This window comes from Mustela putorius, unplaced genomic scaffold (genome assembly GCF_011764305.1).
Source record: "Mustela putorius furo isolate JIRA1106 unplaced genomic scaffold, ASM1176430v1.1 tig00000596_pilon_pilon_pilon, whole genome shotgun sequence".
NCBI classification, from domain to species: domain Eukaryota; kingdom Metazoa; phylum Chordata; class Mammalia; order Carnivora; family Mustelidae; genus Mustela; species Mustela putorius.
In genome coordinates this window covers 11,143,820-11,165,078 of record NW_025421428.1, presented here as the reverse complement: position 1 = coordinate 11,165,078, position 21,259 = coordinate 11,143,820, and the positions used below count along the sequence as shown (strand labels likewise).

Sequence of the window (21,259 nt, the reverse complement as noted above, 5' to 3'; positions counted from 1 at the left end):
TGTCTGCCCCATGGAGGCAGGGCAGCGGGAAACGACAGGGGATTTCCAGTCTGTTCCAGGACCGAGCCCCTGGGGGTGCAGCCGAACGTCTCTAGTAGGAGTCACTGTTGTCAGTGCGCGCAGGTGGGAGGCAGTTAACTAATTTAATGAACAAGAATCACAAAGGGAAAAATGACGAGCAGGAGGAAGAGAGACAGCAGCCCGCAGTCGTGACTCCCTACAGGATTACAAACATCCATTTCCGTCAGAGAATCTTTATTTTACATGTCTGCATCACAGCGAGAGAATCGAGCCCATACCTCACCCTGATTGGAAGCCCCACCCGGTACGTGTTTACATAAATACTCTTCAGTGATCATTAGTGTTAAAAAAAAGAAATACTGAAAACTCCTGCATCCCAGTCTAACGTGTAAAGCAAATGATATTTACAGACATTTTCTCCCCCAAATGAAACTTATTTCTGGATTAAATGTGTCTGACTTCTTTTGAGGTCACATGACCAGGCAAATCCAATTTATGGTGGGAAAAGCTGCTTAAGGTGCCAAGAACTGCCCGCCCCCCCGCCACAGTTTGGCCGGGATTTGGGGATCCTTTTGTAGTAAATATCTGAAATGCTAAGAAGGCTGTCCTGCTGCCCCCCACCCCCATCTGATTTGGCTGTCCACTGCACAACCTCAAAGATGGCCCTAAAATGAGCTATCTTGAAGTGAGTGAGCTTTTCTGCCTCACTTCAACCTTTCATTTGTCCTTCCCCAACGGCCTGCCTGCAGACTTCCTGCCCCCGGAACTCCAACAGTCCCTGTGCCACACGACCAGATCCCGGCTCCCACACCGCCTCGGCCCTCTCTCGGTCGGGCTGCCTTCCTCACACAGGGGCTCGGGGGATGCGCACGTCCCACGCCCTAACAGAGAGACACCGAGAAACATTTTCCAAGAACAAGCCATCCACGGGGGTACAGGGTAGAGCACAGCCCCTGGAGAGAGCCGGAGTGTTCAGTTCACCTCACCACACCGCAGGTGGGACAAGTATTAGCATCCACTCAGGTGGGCCCCCAGCACCCGGGAGGAAGAAACCTGGAGTCAAGAGCGATCTTTTGGAACATACGGCGTGTTCCAGATACGCGCCTTCTTGGCATACCAAGAAGTACCAAGTCAAAGCCTAAATTCTTTAGTAGGGAAGCTTCTCATTTACTGACTGAATCCTGAACGGGAGAGACAGGTAGCAGCCACGGGCACTGGAAACCGAGCACATTCTCAATCTGTTAGAAGGCCAGGGGGGGTCAGACGAAAGCAAAGGGGGCGACTGTGGAGTGTGGGGCCAGGAGGGGGCTGGGATGCGCTTCCCTTGAAATCCAGCAGCGGGGCAGCACGAACAGTCCCGCGGTCCCACGGAGTGCAGGGAGCAGTGCTAACCCCTTCATCAGACCCTCAAATGTTCTGAGAGCCTTCCTGGGGAGAAGACGCCTCCGGCCGTGGGAGGTGGCCCGGATGCCGCCTGCAAGTCAAAACGGGGATCTTTCACACTCTTCTGGGTCCGTAAGGACTGGCTCCTGGTAACAGTCTCTTAAGTATTACACCAGAACACACTGGTGTGCAAGGGCCCAAAGCGCAACGCACAGCATCAGTACGTACACGCTCAAGAAAACTCTCCTTGGCTTAGAAAGTACATCTGTCACACGGCTACCGGGAGAAAATGCTGCAGTGCACCAAAGCCTTCAGCCCCTAGTCCCAGACGGAGCCCATGTGCCATCGATAGCGGTGGGCTGAGGAGGAGCAGGAGGAGAAAGGGGAGGAGGAGGGGGAGGAGGAGCGCTTGGGGGGGGCAGGTAGTGGAACAAGAGGGAGCAGCCATCCCGAGGAGCTCACAACGCAGGAGCAGGAAGCGCGCCAGGACAGGCACTCGGAGCACAAAGAGGCAGTGCTGCGGGGCTGCCCAGATGTGTCCGGGAGAAACCACACCTGGACATTTTACTAAGTGATTTCTTGGAAGAAAATGGAACTGACTCAGGCTATGATCGGGGTAGCCATCTTTCACACTGGAGTTAGCAGCTCCTGACGGGAGAACGGGCCACCAGTCCACCAGAGCTGGAGTCAGCAGGTTCGAACACGCGGCTACTGAAATTTTAAAGCATCAAGAAACCTAAGAAACAGGCTGATGGCGTCTTTGGCCACTGTTAGAAGCCAGGATGAAGAGATCAATGATTGTTCCTGCTGTCTAAGTAGTAATTTTCTAGCAAAACATACACACTTTATTACGGGACAACAGACCCTTTCCTTCCTCAAAGCTGGCAGCTGGCCGCCCAGGTGGTCCAGAGCAGCTCTCTCAAAGGAAGCAGGGCAATCCTGCAGAGGCAGAAACGGGGAGCAGGAGCACAAGGCGAAGCTGTAAATACTGCCCATCGCTCTCAGACACACACCCGAGCCTTCCTGCCCGGGGCCCCCAAACACTGGTTCAGCTGTAGGAGCTCTGCCTCCCGCTGCACCATGTGGGCTGCTGGAAGGACCGGGACGACCAGCTGGCTTTGGACCCCCGCAGTCACCTCTGCTTGGGACGAGAGCTGAGGGCGGGTCACAGCGCCCAGATGACGGACACCGGGAAGACGTTTTTACAGAACAGGAAGGAGAGCTCTAACAACCTGCACAAATATGGGAAAACCAGTTTTCCCAAACTGGGGCTGGGATTTTGATTTTTCTTATCACTGGGCCTCACTTCGAACCTCTTGCCAGTTACAATACAGGACTCGGGCAGACTGGTTAGCATTTACTCCTAAATCACGACCTTATCTGGCCTGCACCCTCCCGTTCAGGAGGGTCGCGACCATCCTGCGGCCCCTCAGCCGCTGTGCGCCTGAGCCCTGAGGCGCACGTGTGGCCCCGGGAGCTCTGGGGCTCCCGGCCTCGCATGGCTGCTGAGGCTCGAGGCTCTGGCAGAGGAAGGTGCGAGCCACGGCCGGCTTGGGGAGGGCAGTCAGGTCAGAGGTGCCCCAACGCGATCTCCCCCAGGGCTCCTTCGCTCCCTGGCTTCCAGCGAGTGAGTCAAGGACAGCCCACAGGGACCCTTTGCGGAGGAGGAGGGAGGTTTCATCACACTTCTGGGTCTTACCAAGAAGTCTAGGGACCAGTCAAGAATACCTGCTCGCAGGACGGATGGCAAAGGTGTCCCTCTGAGGGGAGCACCGAGGGGGGTTTGATCACAGTATGAGACACATTTTGGAAGTACTGGGACTGTGTTTACACCAGGAAAACAGTCTTAACATTCCCGACCTCCCTGAAACCTTCTCCGATCATGTAGCCCCCATCTAAGAAAACAGAAAGACAAAGAAGCAGTCCCTTAAATAAATACTTAGAGCAAATTTCCTTGCTCCTCAAACTGGGGAGACACATGATCCCTGCCCTCAAATCTGCGGCAAGGCGAGCAGCATCAGCCTCGGAAGACAGAAGATTCCAGCTCACACCCCATGCCCAGGCAGGACGGAGCCTTTGTGCAGGAAGGGCCGCGCGGAGCACTGAGGGCTAAGGACAGTGCATGAAGAGGACATTCTCCTGCTCCCTTCGTCCGGGACAGAGAGGACACCGGGAGAACGGGCCACCAGTCCACCAGAGCTGGAGTCAGCAGGTTCGAACACGCGGCTACTGAAATTTTAAAGCATCAAGAAACCTAAGAAACAGGCTGATGGCGTCTTTGGCCACTGTTAGAAGCCAGGATGAAGAGATCAATGATTGTTCCTGCTGTCTAAGTAGTAATTTTCTAGCAAAACATACACACTTTATTACGGGACAACAGACCCTTTCCTTCCTCAAAGCTGGCAGCTGGCCGCCCAGGTGGTCCAGAGCAGCTCTTTCAAAGGAAGCAGGGCAATCCTGCAGAGGCAGAAACGGGGAGCAGGAGCACAAGGCGAAGCTGTAAATACTGCCCATCGCTCTCAGACACACACCCGAGCCTTCCTGCCCGGGGCCCCCAAACACTGGTTCAGCTGTAGGAGCTCTGCCTCCCGCTGCACCATGTGGGCTGCTGGAAGGACCGGGACGACCAGAGGGACAACTGAGGACAGACTCTTCAGGTGGTGAACCTGGGGAGCTGAGGGCCACCCCCTGAATTCTGCAGTTTCTGAAGGACGCTTCCAAGCCGGGGAGGGGAGAAAACCACCTCCAGAGACGGCTGTCCACCCCCAGCCCCAGGCCCAGGCAGGTGCAGGCTCCTGGCACCCTCGGAAACGTTTCCAACAAGGCCACGGTTCAGCCTCTGGGCTCAGGTCTGGGTCACCATCACTCTGGTGGGGGATTACCGCCCACCTCCACCCCGGGGCCATAGTGGACCTCCTGAGCTCGTCCCACCATCCAAAGGACTTCACTACCAGCTGTACCACTGTTCCCCTGAGGCGGCTGCCCGCGCTCCTCTCCAGGCTCGGAGAGTTTGGAAGGACGCTCTGCTGAGTCTCCGAGAAAGAGCTCGCCATCCCCAGTCCCAGAGAGAAAAGCTGTTCAACACACCTGCTCTCCTGGCAGGCACGCTCCGGGGAGATGGGGACGAGGTCTGTTTCATTCCTGTTAGAAAGCCTACCTGGTTTATAGGAAAAAGTTTTTAGTGATGATGATTTTTGCTTCTACTTAAATACCTGCTTAAACACTACCTTGTCTGCCCCCGGCTGCTCCTTTAAGGAAAACTCCTTCCCGTTTCTCCCCATATTTTGATTACACGAAACAGACACAGCCACACCGAGAGAAGGAAAAGAGGTGGTCCTGCTCTGGGCAGTCAGGGGAGCTAGATGTTTGAGGGAATCCTACTGGATAACGCTTTCTGAGCTTAAATGTACACTTCTGTCCACCTGTTAGACAACACCACATCCGCTTCCATCAAGAAAAGCACTTCCCACCACGGTTCCGGGGCTGTGACTCTGACGGGGATGCTCAGCCCCCAGATGACACAGCCCTTCTGGGAAGAAGACGGCCGGGCCTCTGGAGCTCCTGGTTCCTGGTCACTTTCAGAGTCTGGGGTCAAGGTCTGGGGCAACACTCTGGGCCAGGAACCCCGTGGCAGGCTCCATACACTAAACTGGGTTTTGACGCTGCCTTCTAAAATAACCTGATTTCATTCATTTTTGTGCCCCAAAGATGCCACGGTGAGCTCCGTCTCTCTTCTAAGTCCCTGCGTCCTGGCTCAGCCCCTGCTCTTCTCCTGTAGCCTCATTCCCGAGCCGGGACCGGCCCCGGCCTCGCGCCGCTGCCCACCAACACTCCTCTCCCTGCTGCCACACACTGGGGGGCACAACTGCGTCTTTCTGGAGAGTTCCCAATGAAGAAAAAGAAAGAAATAGAAACTACAAACAAAGTCTTCCTCTTGTCCTCCTCGGTCTACACGCCCTCCCCACCATTCCCACCTGAAGGAGAATTCTAGCTGCCCATAACCAGCCACAGATCCAGTTTCCATAAAAGAGAGTAAAAAATTAGGTTTCCGTGGCACTTTGTTCCCAGCCGCGTGCTCTGTGGTGTCACTGTCGGGAGGTGCTCCTGCTCACCACTAGGACGAGTAATAAATTAGAGGTTCTCTCGGACAGTCCCAGCCGCCAGGCATGTCCGTCACGCAGTGCCCTCCCAGTCGCCCTGGGGCTCCACCGAGCCGTTGGTCACCTTCTTGACTTTCTTCATGTTCTCCATCACCCCTGATGTCGTCACTCTGAATGAAGAGAAAAAACAGAACAATTGGGAAAATCTCGGTCTTTAAGTGAAAGGCCACTGTCACCACGACATGTAGCGGAGTGGCTACATGTCTTGGCTCTGGAATCACACAGACCCGGGTTCCGGTCCCGACCCCGCTTCTGGCTAGCTGCGTAACCCCGCCAAGCTGCCTGCTCTCCCCCTTCTAAGTATGAGAAATGGTTCCCGCTTCCCAGAACCGTCATCAGGGGAAAATGAGATTCTCCAGAGCATCTTCTCAACAACGCCAGCTGTTACTACTACAATCAACATTGATCCGGCCCTCGCTTTCCGTCGTGGCCTCCACCAGTTCTAATGCTGCCTGGCTACGTGACTGTGATTACGAGACCACCACCTGTGCCCTAACCTTCTGAAAAGAAAGCTCAGCAGGGGTAGTCATTCTGAGAGTCATGGGATAGAACCACAGGTTTGGAGGAACCTTCTGGCGCAAAGATTCTCTGACCCTCAGAAATAGACCCAGGCCCTGGACCAGGTCCAGGAGCATGTGGCTGGGCCTCCCCTCTAGGACCGGGGACAGGGACCTGGTGCCCGGCACTAAGGAGGTCCCACAGAACCCTATACTGAATGTGTAGATCAGAGAGGGCAGAAGGCCGGTTTCAGAGAATGTGCAGAGCCCAGCAGAGCGGCCCTTTCCAGACAGTGAGTCACAACATCTCTCGGGAAGGTGGAGTGCAGGAGAAGACAAACTCTTGCCTCACCAGCTGTGAGCTGGACAGGACCTACGAAGGCGCTGGGGCTCTGTCTGGGTTGCTTTGCAGCAGAAGATGCCAGGCAGAGAGACTGAGCTCCGCCCGGCAGGCAGGGCTCAGGGCAGTCGCAGGACGGGGAAACTGCTCTGGGTGGGTCTGTACTATAGACACATGACGTGGCACATTCGTCCAAAGCCACCGAACACACACTACCAAGAGTGAGCCCGGAGGTAAGTTACGGACTCTGGGCGCTCAGGACAGGTGAGTGTAGGTCCATCGACTGTGACAAATGTGCCTACCATCCTGGAGGGGGTGCTGATAACACAGGCGGCGACAGCGGTGGGGACAAGTGGCACCTGGGAAATCTCCGTCCCTCCTGTCCAGTTTGCTGTGAACCTAAAACTGTTCTAACAAACAATTAAAAACAAGTAACAAACACACCCACCAGCGTCTACCTAAGTACTCGAGAAAACGAGGCACCTATGTGCCCCATGAGGGACCTACAGGAATTTCTGAAACAGTAAAATAAATTCCATCACTCAACTCAGTAGATCTCTCCGAGGACTCTCCTCAACCCACCAGCTGCTGAATCCTTTCACCGATGAATGGTAATTCAGTGGCCCTACAAGGCACACACCTAGAGGCTATCCAGTTGGACCTAAAGGCAAATGAGTGATTTTATGGGGTAAGGAAAATATTTCCCCTTTATTTCTCCTTTCATTCCTGCCACCATGTTGCTGCTGTGACCAGGCCCCAAAGCCAGCCAGTCCTCCCCAGAGGTGGGACTTCTCCCAGACAGGAGTCCTCCAGACCTGGGGCTGGCTGTACTTCTGGCAAGTCAGGACAAGGTGGTCTGCCCAGACGAGGCTCTTAGGGGATCTGGGGGATCCTACAGATGCTACGAGTGTAAACACGGTCCCCGGACAAAAGAAAGCACCCCCTTCGCCATGTGACCCGGCACCACTGCCTGTCAGCTGGCGCGGCCAGGGCCTAAGCCCGCCAGGAAGGGTGCACCTCTCCCAGCCCGCAGGCACGCACCCAGATCTTGTCCTCTCGGGCTGTCGCTGGACTGGGATATGCAGGGGGAGCAGCTGTAGGCCCAAGAGAACCAGAAGCCTTTCTAGCTCCAGCACAGCTTCTCCAAGCATGTGAGATCAGAGAAGAAATGCACCCTCGAGTCTCCGAGAGTCACTTGCGGTGACAGCAGCTGCTGTCGGGCTGTGGCCCCTCCTGGACAGGACAAGGCTTCCGCGCAGCTGGGGCTGAGTACAGCCTGTTCGTCGGACCCGAGTGGGGCTCAGGCTGGGCCTGGGAGACACACCTGCTGCCTGTCTTCCCCCAACAAGACACTGCTTTCCAGCTGGTGGGCCGACTGAGAAAACAAGGCTCGCTCTGTCCTGCCGGCCTGGGGCTGGGACAGAAAGGGACAGGAATCAGGGCTCTTGGGGCGCCCGCAGCCCAGCAGAAGATGGTCTCCCAGAGCAACATTCGAAGCTGCTAGAAACAGACAGGAGAGCTCTGAGCAGGCCGGACGAGGGCTCGGGGCTGGGGGCAGCTATGAAGCCTGTGCGGAAGGAGGAGTAGCGGCCAGGCGGAGGGGAGGGAGGGCTGGGGAGCTTCTGAACAAAAGAAATGTAAAGGGAAAAAAGCATGCAAGGAACAAAAGAAAGCTCCCTGCGTGGTCAGGGAGTGTGAAGCAGCTGCTGGCAAAGGCAAGTGGCAGGAGGGTCAAGGGCAGGCCGGGCAGGGCCGTGGAGGGCCTTGTCTGCCTTGTCACGGCAGCAGGACTTGACCCTTGCGTTTAGGCTCGAGTGCTCAGTCCTGGCTCAGGCAGGATGCCCTGGGGACTTGAGAAAGGACAGAGGTACCTGAGCCTCGACATTGAGAATTCGGTCTCCAGGGGAGGGACTAGGGACTCTCCCTCGAAAACACTCCACAAGTGATTCTGGGAGCCAGGAGACCGGACAGGGCGGGAGGAAGACCGGGGGTGAGGACATCGGCTGTAGGAAGGCAGGGCACTGGGGCAAAGCGGGAGAGGAGACGCGACATTAGGTCCCCAAGAAATGGCCACTCACTCCACATGGCCTGAGAAGAGAGAGGTATTTAGGGCAACGGCCATGTGCTGCTGCTGGTGAGTGGTGGACGGCAGCGCCCGCAGGGAGCGCAGGGGACACAAGCTTGGGTGCCGGTGAGCAGGTGGCTAGAGGGACCTGAAGCTCAGAGGAAGCAAGTGGCTGGAGCTGGGGGCCGGCGGTATAGGCGGGGCGGTGTCAGAGGGGAGACGTCGGGGGCGACCTTGGGCTTGGGCGAGCCCTCCCCACGAGAAAAGGCAGAAGCCCCCACAGTCGGTGGAGCTGGGGAGCGTGTCAGCACAGAGGGAGGTCACGGGAGCAGGAGATGGCGAGGTGAACAGAAGCAGAGCGCGACGCGGGAAGGCAGTGATGCCAGGCGGGCCCCTGCATCCTGGGTCCCAGCAGGCCGCTGGCAAGGGGCAGTGACACATGGCGCCCAAGTGCCGCAGACATGGCCCGCCAGCTGCTGCCGACCCCTGTTCCGATGTCGCCGTGGTGAGAAAGGAGCCAGCAACAGCCTGGCAGGCGGGAACACGAGGGCCTCCGGCAACCTCAAAGCTCTGCGGGCACCTCCCTGCGTGTCTCTCTCTGGGGGAAAATGCTGAAGGGAGACAATGGCAGAAAAGCCACCGTGCGAGCAGCAGCTCTCAGAGACCCTACACCCAGGGCGGGAAGGGGCTCTCCGAGCTCTGGGTAGGCAGTGGGCGGCAGCGACCCTAGTCTAACACAAACTCTGGGGATGCAGCCACCCACCCTCACTCCCCGGTTGGGGATGGCGAGGCCAGAGAGGGCGGGCCTGTCCTTCTCGCTCTGCTCAGCCCTTCTCTGCCTGAAGAGCTCCTTCTCACCCTGGTGGCTGAGAGGCGCACCCCTGGCTGCACGGCAGGCCCCGTGGCTGGCTGCATCCGTCCCACTGTTCCCCAGGGGCCCGCAAGCTCCCTGGGGGCCGGGCTGCTGCATTGGCTGCTGCTCCAAACTACCTACGGGGCTGACCAGGCCGCTCACCGTGGGGCCCACACAGACCCAGTGACCAGCTCCAGGAAGGCCCCTCTGGCCACCAAGCCCAGAGCCCACTCCCGGCAGAGGCTGTCCTGCCTCCAGTGCCAGCTCAGGGAAGCACCTGTGACTGTGCTGACTTGAGGACGGCACCTACGGGAGAGTGTGTGCAGGACAGAGAGAAGGCACAGGGAAGTGTAACGGAGCTGGAGAGCGAACGGACCCAGTGCTGCCTCCTGCTTCCCTTCTCCATCTAAAAGGAGACCCTTCCTTCCCTGGCAGAACCCTGACGATCTATGCTTGCGACTGAACGGGCCTACTGCACACAGGCACCATAAGAAGGAGGGCTTCGGGCACCCAGTCCTCTTCCGCTGCACCATGCTGTGATCTGGGGCCTCAGTGGCCCCTGGAAGCATCTGTTTCTATAACCAAACCAAACGGTAAAGTATAACCCAGTTGACAAGTGTTTTCTGGACTTGAGATGTAGAGAGGCCTGGGGTGAGAAACAATTCGTCTCTAACTGCTGTCTCCCCTTCTGTTGGCCATCCACTCGAATGAAGGCAGCGTAGTAGAGAAAATGTTCCCGGCAACCATGAGGCCAGCGTTCTGGATTGGGTGGGCACCTGAGAGAGGCAACTTCCCGGCCCTGGAACCCACACCAAGTATTTTTTTCCAGTCTGACATCTCAAGATAGCAGAAAAGAATTCAGATCTCCAAGGACATGCCTAGCATAGGAGGCGACTAACCAGGTCTGATCACCGAAACTGCGCCCAATATTTACTTTTTAATTTGCTGACTTTTTTGTGATAAATTCTCGTACCAAAATGGGTAAGCCTTTGCAAGCTTTAGCCCAAGGAGAGTCATTACAGAAAGAAAAACAGAAAATGACGGGAAGTTGGGTACTTCAGACCACACCTTCACTCTGCGGGCCCCGCGGGACAAGCCAGGTGGGGCTGGGGGGTGGCAGATGCACGGACCGCGGGGCAGGCCGGGGCCAGAGGAAGGGGGGAGCGCTCTACCCACAGGAGGAGCCCGGCCCATCCTGGGCTCACCTGGCAAGACTCCCAAATGCACCGACTTCAGAGAAAGGGAGTGAAAACATGTAGAAGAGAAACTACCCAGAATCTCAATCAATAAAGGCCAGGGAGCGGCCCAGCTCAGCGTTCATGGGCCACTGATGGGTCAGATTCATTAGGGAGAGGATTTGTTTTGGGGCGTGTGAGGCCGAAGGAATATTCCTTTCCACAAAGAGCCAGGATATGTGTTCTGTGGCAAGGATCAGATGGAGCTCCTTTCGCCAGGAAACACCCTCCACCGGGGACGACAGAGAGCTCCTGTTTTTTCAGAAAGCACAAATAATGGCTCTGCTTGCCGCTGGCTTGAGTTATTTCTGGAAGATTTAAGAGGTGCCATCCAGGAAGAGCACCTCCAAAGAGAGAGGGGGGACAGCCTGGGGCGCAGTGGCGTCCCTGAGGAGCTGCCATCAGCCCTCGCGCTCACCCACAGGTCAGCGTGGACGGCAGGCTGAGGGCTGGAGTCCCCACCTCAGCCTGTTCTGCTCAGACACAGCTTGTTAATCCACAGGACTTTCAGTCAGAGAGAAGCTCCAGAACAATTTCCCTGCTGACTTAAAGGCACATAGCCTCAGTTGGCTCCCCAACTTCTTTTTTTCTTTTTAAAGATTTTATTTATTTATTTGACAGAGAGATAGAGCACAGGTAGGCAGAGCAGCAGGCAGAGGGAGAGGGAGAAGCAGGCTCTCTGCTGAGCAGCGAGCCCAAAGCGAGGCTTGATCCCAGGACCCCAGAATCATGACCTGAGCAGAAGGCAGATGCTTAATGCAGTGAGCCACCCACGTGTCCCCCAACTTCTTTCTCACAAGCTAAGCAGGACTAGTGCTCCGTGGAAACAGCACCCCCCACTAAACAAAGCCTTCACCTGTGGTTTGACTCTCGCTGGGATATACTCAGCTTTTCCGTGACTGAAGAGCAGCTCCCTCGCTATCCCGGGACGGCTGACACTGAGCCACAGAAAACACGGTGTCACCACAGCACTTCTCCCTTCCAACAGCAGCGTAAGCGGAGGCAAACACCGGATAACCCTACATTCCAATCTCTCCCCCAGCTAGCCAGAACGAAGGACACACTCCTTCAGTCTCGGCGGCACTCGTGGTCTGTCTGACCACTTCTCCCGCTTCCCTGCCCTGATCCGAGCACACAAAGACCCTCCCTAAAACAGTTACCACGTATCGCCAGCAAGAAATAAAAAACCAAAACAAAATTTTTAAAAATTCTGCCATGAGACAAAAATACCTGCACACTGCCTCTGCGCTTCTGGTACCACGGCCGATGGAAAGGACACGGAACGAACGCCTCCACTGCTGGAGCACATCAATGACCCAGCCAGTCGGCTTCCAGCTGTGACCCCAGGGAAGCCCTGCCAGGGGCGGGGGATGGACAAACACAGCCATCCCGCTGCTGCCTACCCCGCTGCCTCTCACTTGAGCCCGTCCAACCAAGTTACTGGCTCGCTCGGATTCTGCTGCTTCTAGAAAGGCACATCTGGTGGCTCTACTGCTTTCCCCTCTGGTATTTGTTCTTCTGTACCGAGAGCTGCCTTCCGTTGACTGTTCCTGTAGTGGGGCTGAGCACAGAGAGCTGTCCTATGCTGCCCGACAGCCCAGCGGGGGCCAGAGGCTCAGCCTTTGAACTGGGACAAGTCAAAGGGCCGCCTGCCCAGCCCGGAGCAGCACACTTGAAACTCCGCCTTAACAAACACAACACCTGACCTGGCCCACCATAGTCCATCAGTAAACAAGCCAACAGTTTCCATCTCTATTTCTTTCCTAGATAATGAGTGCCCTTTCCTGGAAAACAGGACCCTAAAGTCACTTGCCCTATGACTCAGAAAAAGCCGGCTTGAACACTCGCACAGAGGTCAATTCGCTGTGCCTGCTGTGAAAACCATTCCGTTATCTGGTGCAGGGGAGCCTGCAGACAAGCAGGAGACCCAGAGTCGACTCAGATGATCACGTTTTTAGACACCAGCTCCCGGAGGCTGGGGCCAACAGGAAGCGGGGCTGCCCATCCCCGGGAGGGCTGAACGGGCCAAGCGGATGCCCAAGTTCTCACCACCGGCTCACTGGAAGCATGTGCCAATGATGCTGGGGGATGCTTAATCGGAGGGCCGGTTCCACTTCCCCTGCAAAGACGGAGCGATCTTGGCAGACACTGTACTTCAAACTGAGTAAGACAGCCTGCGGCTCAAGTGTCCATTTCCTTCTGCTAAATATAGAGGTAACACCTCGGGAGCAACGGAACGCAGGGAGAAGGCGCTCAGACTCCCAACTCCCACCGTGCTGTCTGGCGGGGTCCGGGGGCCGAAGGAGGAGGGACACAAGGGGAGACTGCTTACACGGATTCCATTTCCAGGTCATCCTCCTGAGAAAGCTGTAGGTAGGGGTTATCTGAAGCCGGACGGAATTTACAGCCCGTTAGAACAAAGAATACCAGCGTGGCCATTTCGTCCAGGAGCTGCGAATTAAAACCCACCCCGAAAAAGGGATTATTAGCAAGGCTGTTCTTCTGAAAGCAGTGGAACTAAAACCGGTGCAGTACCCGCCCCCCAACCAAAGGTCAGGGCAGAGCTGGGGTAGGGTCTCCTCACGAGGTGGGTCAGAGGCTCAGCTAGGAGCATTCTGCCCGGAAATGATGGTTAAGACCCCAGGCTTTAATCAGTCTTCACCAGAATCTTTTAAGAGCTCCTTTTAGCTCCACATTTCCCGTAGTGCCCTCAGCACCAAGCGGGCGCCTCAAGGAAAAGTCTCATTGCTGTGCCCTCCGCCCAGAACTGGTGCAGCACGGAGTGCCGACTACACGTCCTGACGAGAACAAGAAAGGGAACAGGCTCTAGATAATTCGGTGGCTTCCCCTAGGAGTCAATGAGCTCGAGTCTTCGGCAAAGACACTGTATTACTGAAATACTCGTGGGTAAAGAAGGGCATTCTGGATTCTGAGCTTTCCTGAGCCCCGGAACTGAAGGAAAACCACGTCTCCTTGCGTTTTAATTATCCAGGGCGAGGCTCACACTCTCTGCCTGAGGCTTTTTTCTTCCAAGTCTTGTAAAATTGAAAACTAAAATCAATAATGCAATTACTTCCAGATTTTTCATGTAATCCAGCAGCTTTCCTGGGCAAACAGATCATCTTAGTTGTGGGCCAGAGGTGACAGGAGTGGCCACTGCCTGATCCCTCCTGAGCGACCTCACGTTAAGTTACACCCGAACCCTCCCCTTCAGCCGCCCCCCCACCCCCTCCCCCGCACCCTGCGCCGTTCCCACACGTTCCCACACACGAGCCCCGCACCTGGTAGAGCCATTTCCACTGGAACGGAACGGCGAGCTTGAGGAGGAATGCGATGATCCTGGTGAAGTATATGTAACACACGATCTACGGGGCAGGGATAAAGAAGAAATGAAATCAACATGGAAAGGACAGCATCGCTTCTTTCCAACATCTTGCTGTCACAAAGGAACAACAAAAGAGAAGACAGAATTCCCTGAGGAAAATCATTTGACACTTAAGGTGCTAATTAATAAACATGGCAGAGACAGCTTCTCTGGCCACCCCACTCAAAAGGACTTGGCCCTCACCTCTCACCTCTAGGGGACCACCCACCCGACGTGGGGAGGACAAGGCATCCGGTGTGGCTGCTCTGAACTCTCATGCCTTCTTCGCCTTTTCCACCACATACACGACCCACTGACTTCAATCCCCAAAGGGCAGGAGTTTTTCTTCCCAGGCCCTGAGGCATGTTTCCGAGTAGTGATAGCAAAACACAGCCCTCAGGGCCCACACCCGCAGGGCGTACCTGAGTACTGAGTATCAGAGTAACACCGAGTATTCTAGTAAGGGAAGATGTGGCAAGGATTCCCCTGGACGGCCCCTGGGGCCTGGACTGCTCCCTGGGACCCTGCCCAGGGAAGGACCTGTCCAACCCACAGACGGAAGAGGACTCAGAAACTTTCTTTTAGGAATCAGGAAGCGAACTCTTGAAGAGCTTTTGTCTTTGTTTTAATAATCTTTGTCTTAATAATTTACAGCAGGTCCTGTCTTTTGGTGTCTGCTCATAGGGACTTTTTTCTCATTTTTGCAAATGACTAAAACAAGCAAGCCAAGGGGCTGCTCTGTCTGGCCTGTGCTTGGAAGGGCACCCAGAGAAACAAGCCCCGAACCTTTAACGGGAATCACCTGGGGGAGGGGGAGGGACGAAGGGGTAGAAGATCAGGGTCCCTTTATTGTAAGAAAACATCAAGACTGTATTACTTTTCCGAGTATTTAAAGCCAAATTTAAATCTAACATTTAAGAAGGCGTGACTCAGCGGTTTAATTTCTCCGATCAAAAGACACAATTTGGTTTGATAAAACGAAATCTGCACGGCCCTGGTAGCACATCTCGTGCTTCTGCCAGTTCTTTGGAAGTTCATTTGTTCTACTCCTTGAACTGATCTTATTTACAGATTCAAGGTTTTTTTTTTTTTTTTTTTTTTACTCACCAAGACGTAATAGTGTCTGAAAAGTTTCAGCTTTGCTAAGTTAATAGCAGCTAGGGAAAAGAAAGAACAGAACGACAGGCACATTAACGTCTTTTCTCATTTTTAAAAGCAAGTGACATTCAAGTGCCCTCTGTTAGGAGGCCAAGTCTAATGCAGATGAGTACTGCCCAGGGGCACATCTATATTTCTGGAAAAGCATCAGCTTGGAAGGATCACCACCACCCTCCCCCAAGCAGGAAGAATCCAGGAGTTATGGGAGCCAGTGCAGCTCCCCATTCTGGGCTCAGGAGCTTTCAACTTGCCATGCTGGGGGGTATACTGACGCCACAGAAATCGGCAGACACTAAAAATCAAGCCACCCCTGCCCCCAAAAGCCAATGGTAAACATTTCAGCTCTGTCCCAGCGGCTGACAGAGCTGCGCTCCCCACTAGGACCAATCTCAGGTGGGGTCCTGGGCATCCCACTAGCTGAGGGTCTAAATTCAATTAACCCACAAGTACATCTTGCAAATTTCCCTTGTAACAAGCCCTTTAAATACAACCCTGCTGGCTGTGTCCTACCTTTGGATCGCTCAAGGTCAGGGAGCCAGGACAGCTAACTTCCTGCCACCGCCTATGGCCATGAAATATTGATGACCACAGAGGGTAGCCTGGCTCCCTCCCCGATTAGCAAGCTTTTCATTCATCATAAACCTTCCTGCAGGAGGCAAATTAATTTGGCTTAATAGCATTCAATTACTGGTTCCGTTTAAGAACGGCGCCGGCGCCGTGGGTGGAGAAGGTTCCTCTTCCTTCCCCTTCCCCCGGCTCACGATTAGTGGGGGGGCAGTCAAACTTAGGGTTCCAAAAGAAATTCCTGGAATCCTAAATTAATCTTCAATGTGATGATCAGCTAAGAGTACGTGCAAGAACCTTCTGGGAGAAACTGAACGCCTCCATTGAGGAGAGGATGAGAAAATCTTCAGAGCAAATCTAACTCTCCAAGTTGAGCGGCTGTAACACCCAGGTGTGGAGCTGGGTTGGACACATGCACGCAACGTTAGAGGAAGCCCTATGAAGCTTTCTTAACTGGCAGTCTTGTTATTTTTAAATAACATTAGATCTCTCTGGTTCACATCCAGCTTGCCATTCATTCTGGCCCTGACCAGGCTCTGGGATGCAGCCGACCCAAGATGGGGCAGCTGTGGCCTTTGCCCCAAGCGGCTGCCGTCCCTCAGGGAAAGGGAGATGCTACACGCCCAGTGCAAGGGGCACAGGATACCCAGTGAGTGATGGGAGCGCGCAACGCAAGCAGGTGCTCCTGCCGGTTCGGGGGGAGGGGGGGAGAGTGGGGGTAGGAGAATTTCCACTGAGGACCAAGGGTTAATTAAACCTGAGAATTCTGTGTCAAGCTAAGCTACCACGGATTAAATGCTTCACACATTTGCATGAACCAGTATCCTTTTGTGTGTCTTTCCGCGTGGGCATCTGCTGCTCCGGTGGTCAAGGAAATGCACCCCTCCCCCGGCCCTGAAGCGAAAGAGTTCTTGAACACGAACACTCAGTTCTCTTCTTTGTGAACAACCAAGGAAGAACATTAACACTCACACCGTTAGGTAATAAAAAAAATGCTTGAAAAGTCTCTTCTGAATTTCGTTTGCTGAAATCCTTGCCACATCCTGCCCTGGCTTCACCAAGCACCATCAGCCAGCCAGAGAGAAGTGTGATGGATGTTAAGGTCCCAGGCAGGCTGGGCTGCTCTGCCCGCCCAGAAAGGGGCTCCCGACCTAGACCAGGGGCCCAGGGGTGAGAGAGGGGATTCCCAGAGGAGCTGGTGCCTCAGAGAGGCCTGGGAGGGCTCGGGAGGGAGGAAGAGCAGATAGGCCAGTGGACGGCACTTGGGAAGAGCAGATACAAGGGCTCAGGGCTGAGAGGCCCCCGCGCGGGGAAGAGGAAGCTGGCAGCTGGACCGTGGAGAGACCAGGGCATGGGCTGGACCACAGGGAGAGCCGAAAATAGAGCCGATGCAGAAGACCACCAACCATCCTCCTTGGCAGAGCCGAGGGCACCAGAGAGCCTCTGAAGGGTCTGAAGCCGGGGGTGCCTTGATCACATCGACATTCGAGAACAATTTCTCCACAGAAAGGATGGAAAGAGCCCAGAACGAGAGCCCAACTGCAGTGAAAAGCCTGGAACTCGCGGAGGTCCGTCCGGACGGTGGTGAGGCCCTTCTCGATTAGTGAAGACCCCGCCTCGGAGGCTGGCGGGGGAGACGGACGGACTAGGTAAGTCTGGCGGTCCCCTCCCTCCCTGCCAGGGCCAAGAATTCGGGGCTGACGGGGGAGGGAGGCACGGGGGTGAGGGCGCTGCAGGGTGAAGACCGTGGGGGAGGGGAAGGGTGTGGAAGGCGCCACATCTCACATCTCCCTGGAGCCAGGGGCCACCATGTCGCACCCTCCAGGCTGCTGTAAGACATCCTGAACTGAGTCAGGCCACAGAGCGCCTCAAATATGAGCCTGTGTGCCCACGCCCCCGCGCCGATGCCGCACCACCGCAGGACGCGGGCGAGGACAAACAGACCTGGGGACCATCGGTGCTGCCTCTAGGACAGGCAGCCCCAGTAAGTGAAGCTCAGTGTCATCTGCAAAACCCAGCAGTCCCGACAGAGGTCACTTCCAGTCACACATGAGACATACCGCTGGCCGAGCTCCGGGGGCCAGGCCCCCACCTGCGTGATCCAGTCCCAGCCAGGGCCGCGAAGGCGGGGAGGGAGCCCACGTACTGAGCTTGGAAACAAGCAGGCAGCAGCACAGGACCTGCACATTTGAACACCTTGGGTTCAAGTTCCAACTCTGCTGCTTCCCGGCTGTGTGACCTCAGAAAAGCCACTTAACCTCTCTGAGCCTCAGTTTCTTCATCTGTCCAACAAGGATAACAGCGCCTACCGTAAGGGTTGTTGGCAGAGGTGAGGAGACAGTGCGTGGAAAGCAAACGGCCCCCAGTAAGCACGCGGCCCATGTCTACTGCTTCCGCACGAGGGTTATATAGCATCGACCCAACACCAACTGGGCCGCAGACTCCTGCAGCGGCTGCCACACCCGCCGGGAACCCAGGCTCCAGTGAGCGCGACCCGACGGAGCGGGGACGCGGGGGCTGCCATCTGCACACGATGCGGTCAGCCTGGAGCAGCGGGGATCCAGCCCCGGAGGGGAGGCCTCACCAGCGTTACGCGAGGAGCAGCCAGCAAGGCAGCACGTCGCAGCGCGGGATCCCAGGCCTCCTCCTGCTTTTTTTTTCCAAAAGAGCTGTCCCTGGAGTGGCGGACGCTGCCCAGCTTGCTGCTCGCTGGCTCGAGGCAGGCCGGCCTCCCACGGGAACAGAGGCTCCTCGAGTCTGGGCTGGCTATTTCTGACCCCATCACCACAAACAGCAAATATGGTCAAAGAGTGAGTCTGGTGGGAGGAAAATGCCTCGAACGGGAGCCCAAAGCCCCACATTCCAGTCACTGCACTGTCATGGCTGCGTGTGCCTGGGCCTGGCCCGTCCCTCCCAGGCATGGGTCTGCTCGTGGTCAGGATGTTTTCATGGCACTGGTTTTTCCGGGGTGAGCACCAGAATCACCCTGAGAGCTTCTCCTAGAACACATGCCCGGCTGCCACTGTTACAGAACTGGACTTAGCCAGAAGGACTTTGAAGAAGCTCCCAGGGAACGAGGAAGGAGGGGGCGGGGGGCAGGGAGGTTGTCAACGCACCTGCTCTAGGAGCTCCTGCGAGGCCCACCTCCTGCTATGGGCTCCTCCACTCTCCCCGCAGGAAATGGCCAGGACTCTGGATTTTGGCAACTATTTTTTTTTTTAAAGATTTTATTTATTTATTTGACAGAGAGAAATCACAAGTAGATGGAGAGGCAGGCAGAGAGAGAGAGAGGAGGAAGCAGGCCCCCCGCCGAGCAGAGAGCCCAATGCGGGACTCGATCCCAGGACCCTGAGATCATGACCTGAGCCGAAGGCAGCGGCTTAACCCACTGAGCCACCCAGGCGCCCCATTGGCAACTATTTTTTACTGATGAGAACAGAACAAGTGCCCACAGAGGCAGGAAGTGCCCAGCTGTTTCAAATAATTACCAAGGCAGGGGCGCCTGGGTGGCTCAGTCAGTTAAGCGTCTGCCTTCGGTTCAGGTCATGATCCCAGGGTCCTGGGATCAAGTCCCACATCGGGCTCCTGCTCGGCGGGGAGCCTGCTTCTCCCTCTGCCCATTCTGCCTGCCACTCCCTCTACTGTGCTCTCTGCCCCCCCCCCAACTCCATAAACAAATAATTTAAATCTTTAAAAACACACAAACAATTACCAAGGCAGCCATCTCTGTGACCAGTAAGTATCAAGAGCAAAGGTACCCCAGCTAGAGGAGATGCTGTCCCTTCCCTAGACTTTTACCTTTCCTCTGTACCCCCAGGAGGAACGAGGGGGCTGGCAAGAAGACAGATGGCCCCTTCCTCCCCAGTGGACTCGCCTGGACGGTCCTGAACCACGACACTGGTTGTTAGCATCGGCGGAGTGAGGGACCGTGTGCCAGGCGCCTCTCATGCTTCATCTGGGGTAAAAACCACACATCAGCCCCCGTGAAGGAACAACCGCTGTGACCACTGCCTCACAGAGGAAGAACTAAGGCCTGGAGAAGTTTAGCAGAATAGCCAATGTCACACAGCTTTTAAGGAGAAAAGCAAGTACTCAACACCCAAGTCCACAGCTCTCTAAAGACCACGTTCTCAATGCCTACACTCTGCACTAAGAGAAAGATAATTCACAGCTTTGTAATCCCCTGCCAGCCCATGGCTCAAAATGCCGGGCAGTGCCCAGGAGCTGCCAGCAATCCATCTTGAGGAGTTAATACTGGGTGATTTACGAGGCACACAGAAGCAAAGGCCCGTGACAGTCTCTTCAAGGGTGAAACATTTCCAAAACAATCCTTCTCTGGGTATAAAGAAAGCCCCGAAGCTTAAAACCATGCCCATCTACCCCAAATCCCTTTCTCCTGCTTCCTCCCTGCCATGCTTCAAAGGGAATTTTGAGTCAAACACAAAAATTACAGAAATAAGGATGCTAGCAAGGCCTGGCTGGCATCAGCATTGCTCTGACTCACTGTCAAGCTCAGCGGTTCTACAGTCTGCTTAAGCTCCAAGTTCAAGCTCCCCCTGCTGATGGCGGGGTTGGGGCGGTGGGGAGGTGGCACAGTAGCTGCCCCCACTTTTGTGGGCAAGCACGGGCCTGGAAGCCAGGCCACACGCTGACCTGAGACCACGCTGGCCTGAAACTATCCATTTTGGGGAGATACCAGCTCAGCAGGTGCCCTCTGGCCTCCACTAAGAGGAGATCCCACCAACCCATCTCATGAAGACCGTATGAGGAGCAAGCATGGGGCTGTGTAAGACAAGAACTCTGGGGGGCTCAGTGGGTTAAGCCCCTGCCTTCGGCTCAGGTTGTGGTCACAGGGTTCTGGGATCGAGCCCCGAGTCGGGCTCTCCACTCCGCAAGGAGCCTGCTTCTTCAGTTCTCTCTGCCCTTGATCTGCCTTTGTGATCTCTCTCTCTCTGTCAAATAAATAAGTAAAATTAAAAAAAAAAAAAAAAGACAAGAACTCTGTAGAGAAGGAAACTCTGATTTTCAAATGGTTGAAGGTCCCGTGAAAAGTGGTTCAAAATAAATTTCCAGGGGTTCCTGGGTGGCTCAGTCAGTGAAACATCTGCCTTTGGCTCAGGCATGATCCTGGAGTCCTGGGATGGAGCCTGGCACTGGGCTCCCTGCTCGGTGGGGAATCTGCTTGTTCCTCTGCCCCTTCCCCTGCTCGTGAACTTGCATTTTCTCTAGCTTTCCCAATAAACAAATAAGACTCTGCCTTTGGCTCAGGTCATGATCTCACGATTGAGTCCTATATGGGGCTCTCTGCTCAGCGGGGAGCCTGCTTTCCCACCCCGCCCCTGCCTCTCTGCCTACTTGTGCTATCTGCCAAATAAATAAATAAAATCTTTAATAGACAAATAAAATCTTTTAAAATATATGTATTTTAAATATTTTTTAAATTTTAAATATTTAAATATTTTAAATATAAAAAATATATTTCCAATATACATTTAAAACAATTATCCAAAGTTAGAATTAATTTTAAAAGAATGGGGAGGGGAGGGACTTATGGAGAAAAATGAACCTCTGACTAGCTCAGAGTGATGGAGGGAGGGAAAAGCAATGAAATGGTCCAGG

The 21,259-nt window shown here is 55.0% G+C and overlaps 1 protein-coding gene across 1 annotated transcript in view; it reads right to left on the bottom strand.

The window, feature by feature from the left end:
• Window positions 1-238: 238 nt before the first annotated feature.
• The window catches only part of GPR107 (G protein-coupled receptor 107), a 77,460-nt gene continuing 56,439 nt past the window's right edge, over window positions 239-21,259 (bottom strand). Inside the window, exons 15-18 of the mRNA XM_013058637.2 lie at window positions 15,026-15,075; window positions 13,836-13,919; window positions 12,887-13,005; window positions 239-5,674 (exon numbers count right to left, since the gene is read on the bottom strand). Of these exons, the coding sequence (XP_012914091.1) occupies window positions 5,578-5,674; window positions 12,887-13,005; window positions 13,836-13,919; window positions 15,026-15,075 (350 nt within the window). The 3' untranslated portion in view covers window positions 239-5,577. The remainder of the gene's footprint in view (window positions 5,675-12,886; window positions 13,006-13,835; window positions 13,920-15,025; window positions 15,076-21,259) is intronic.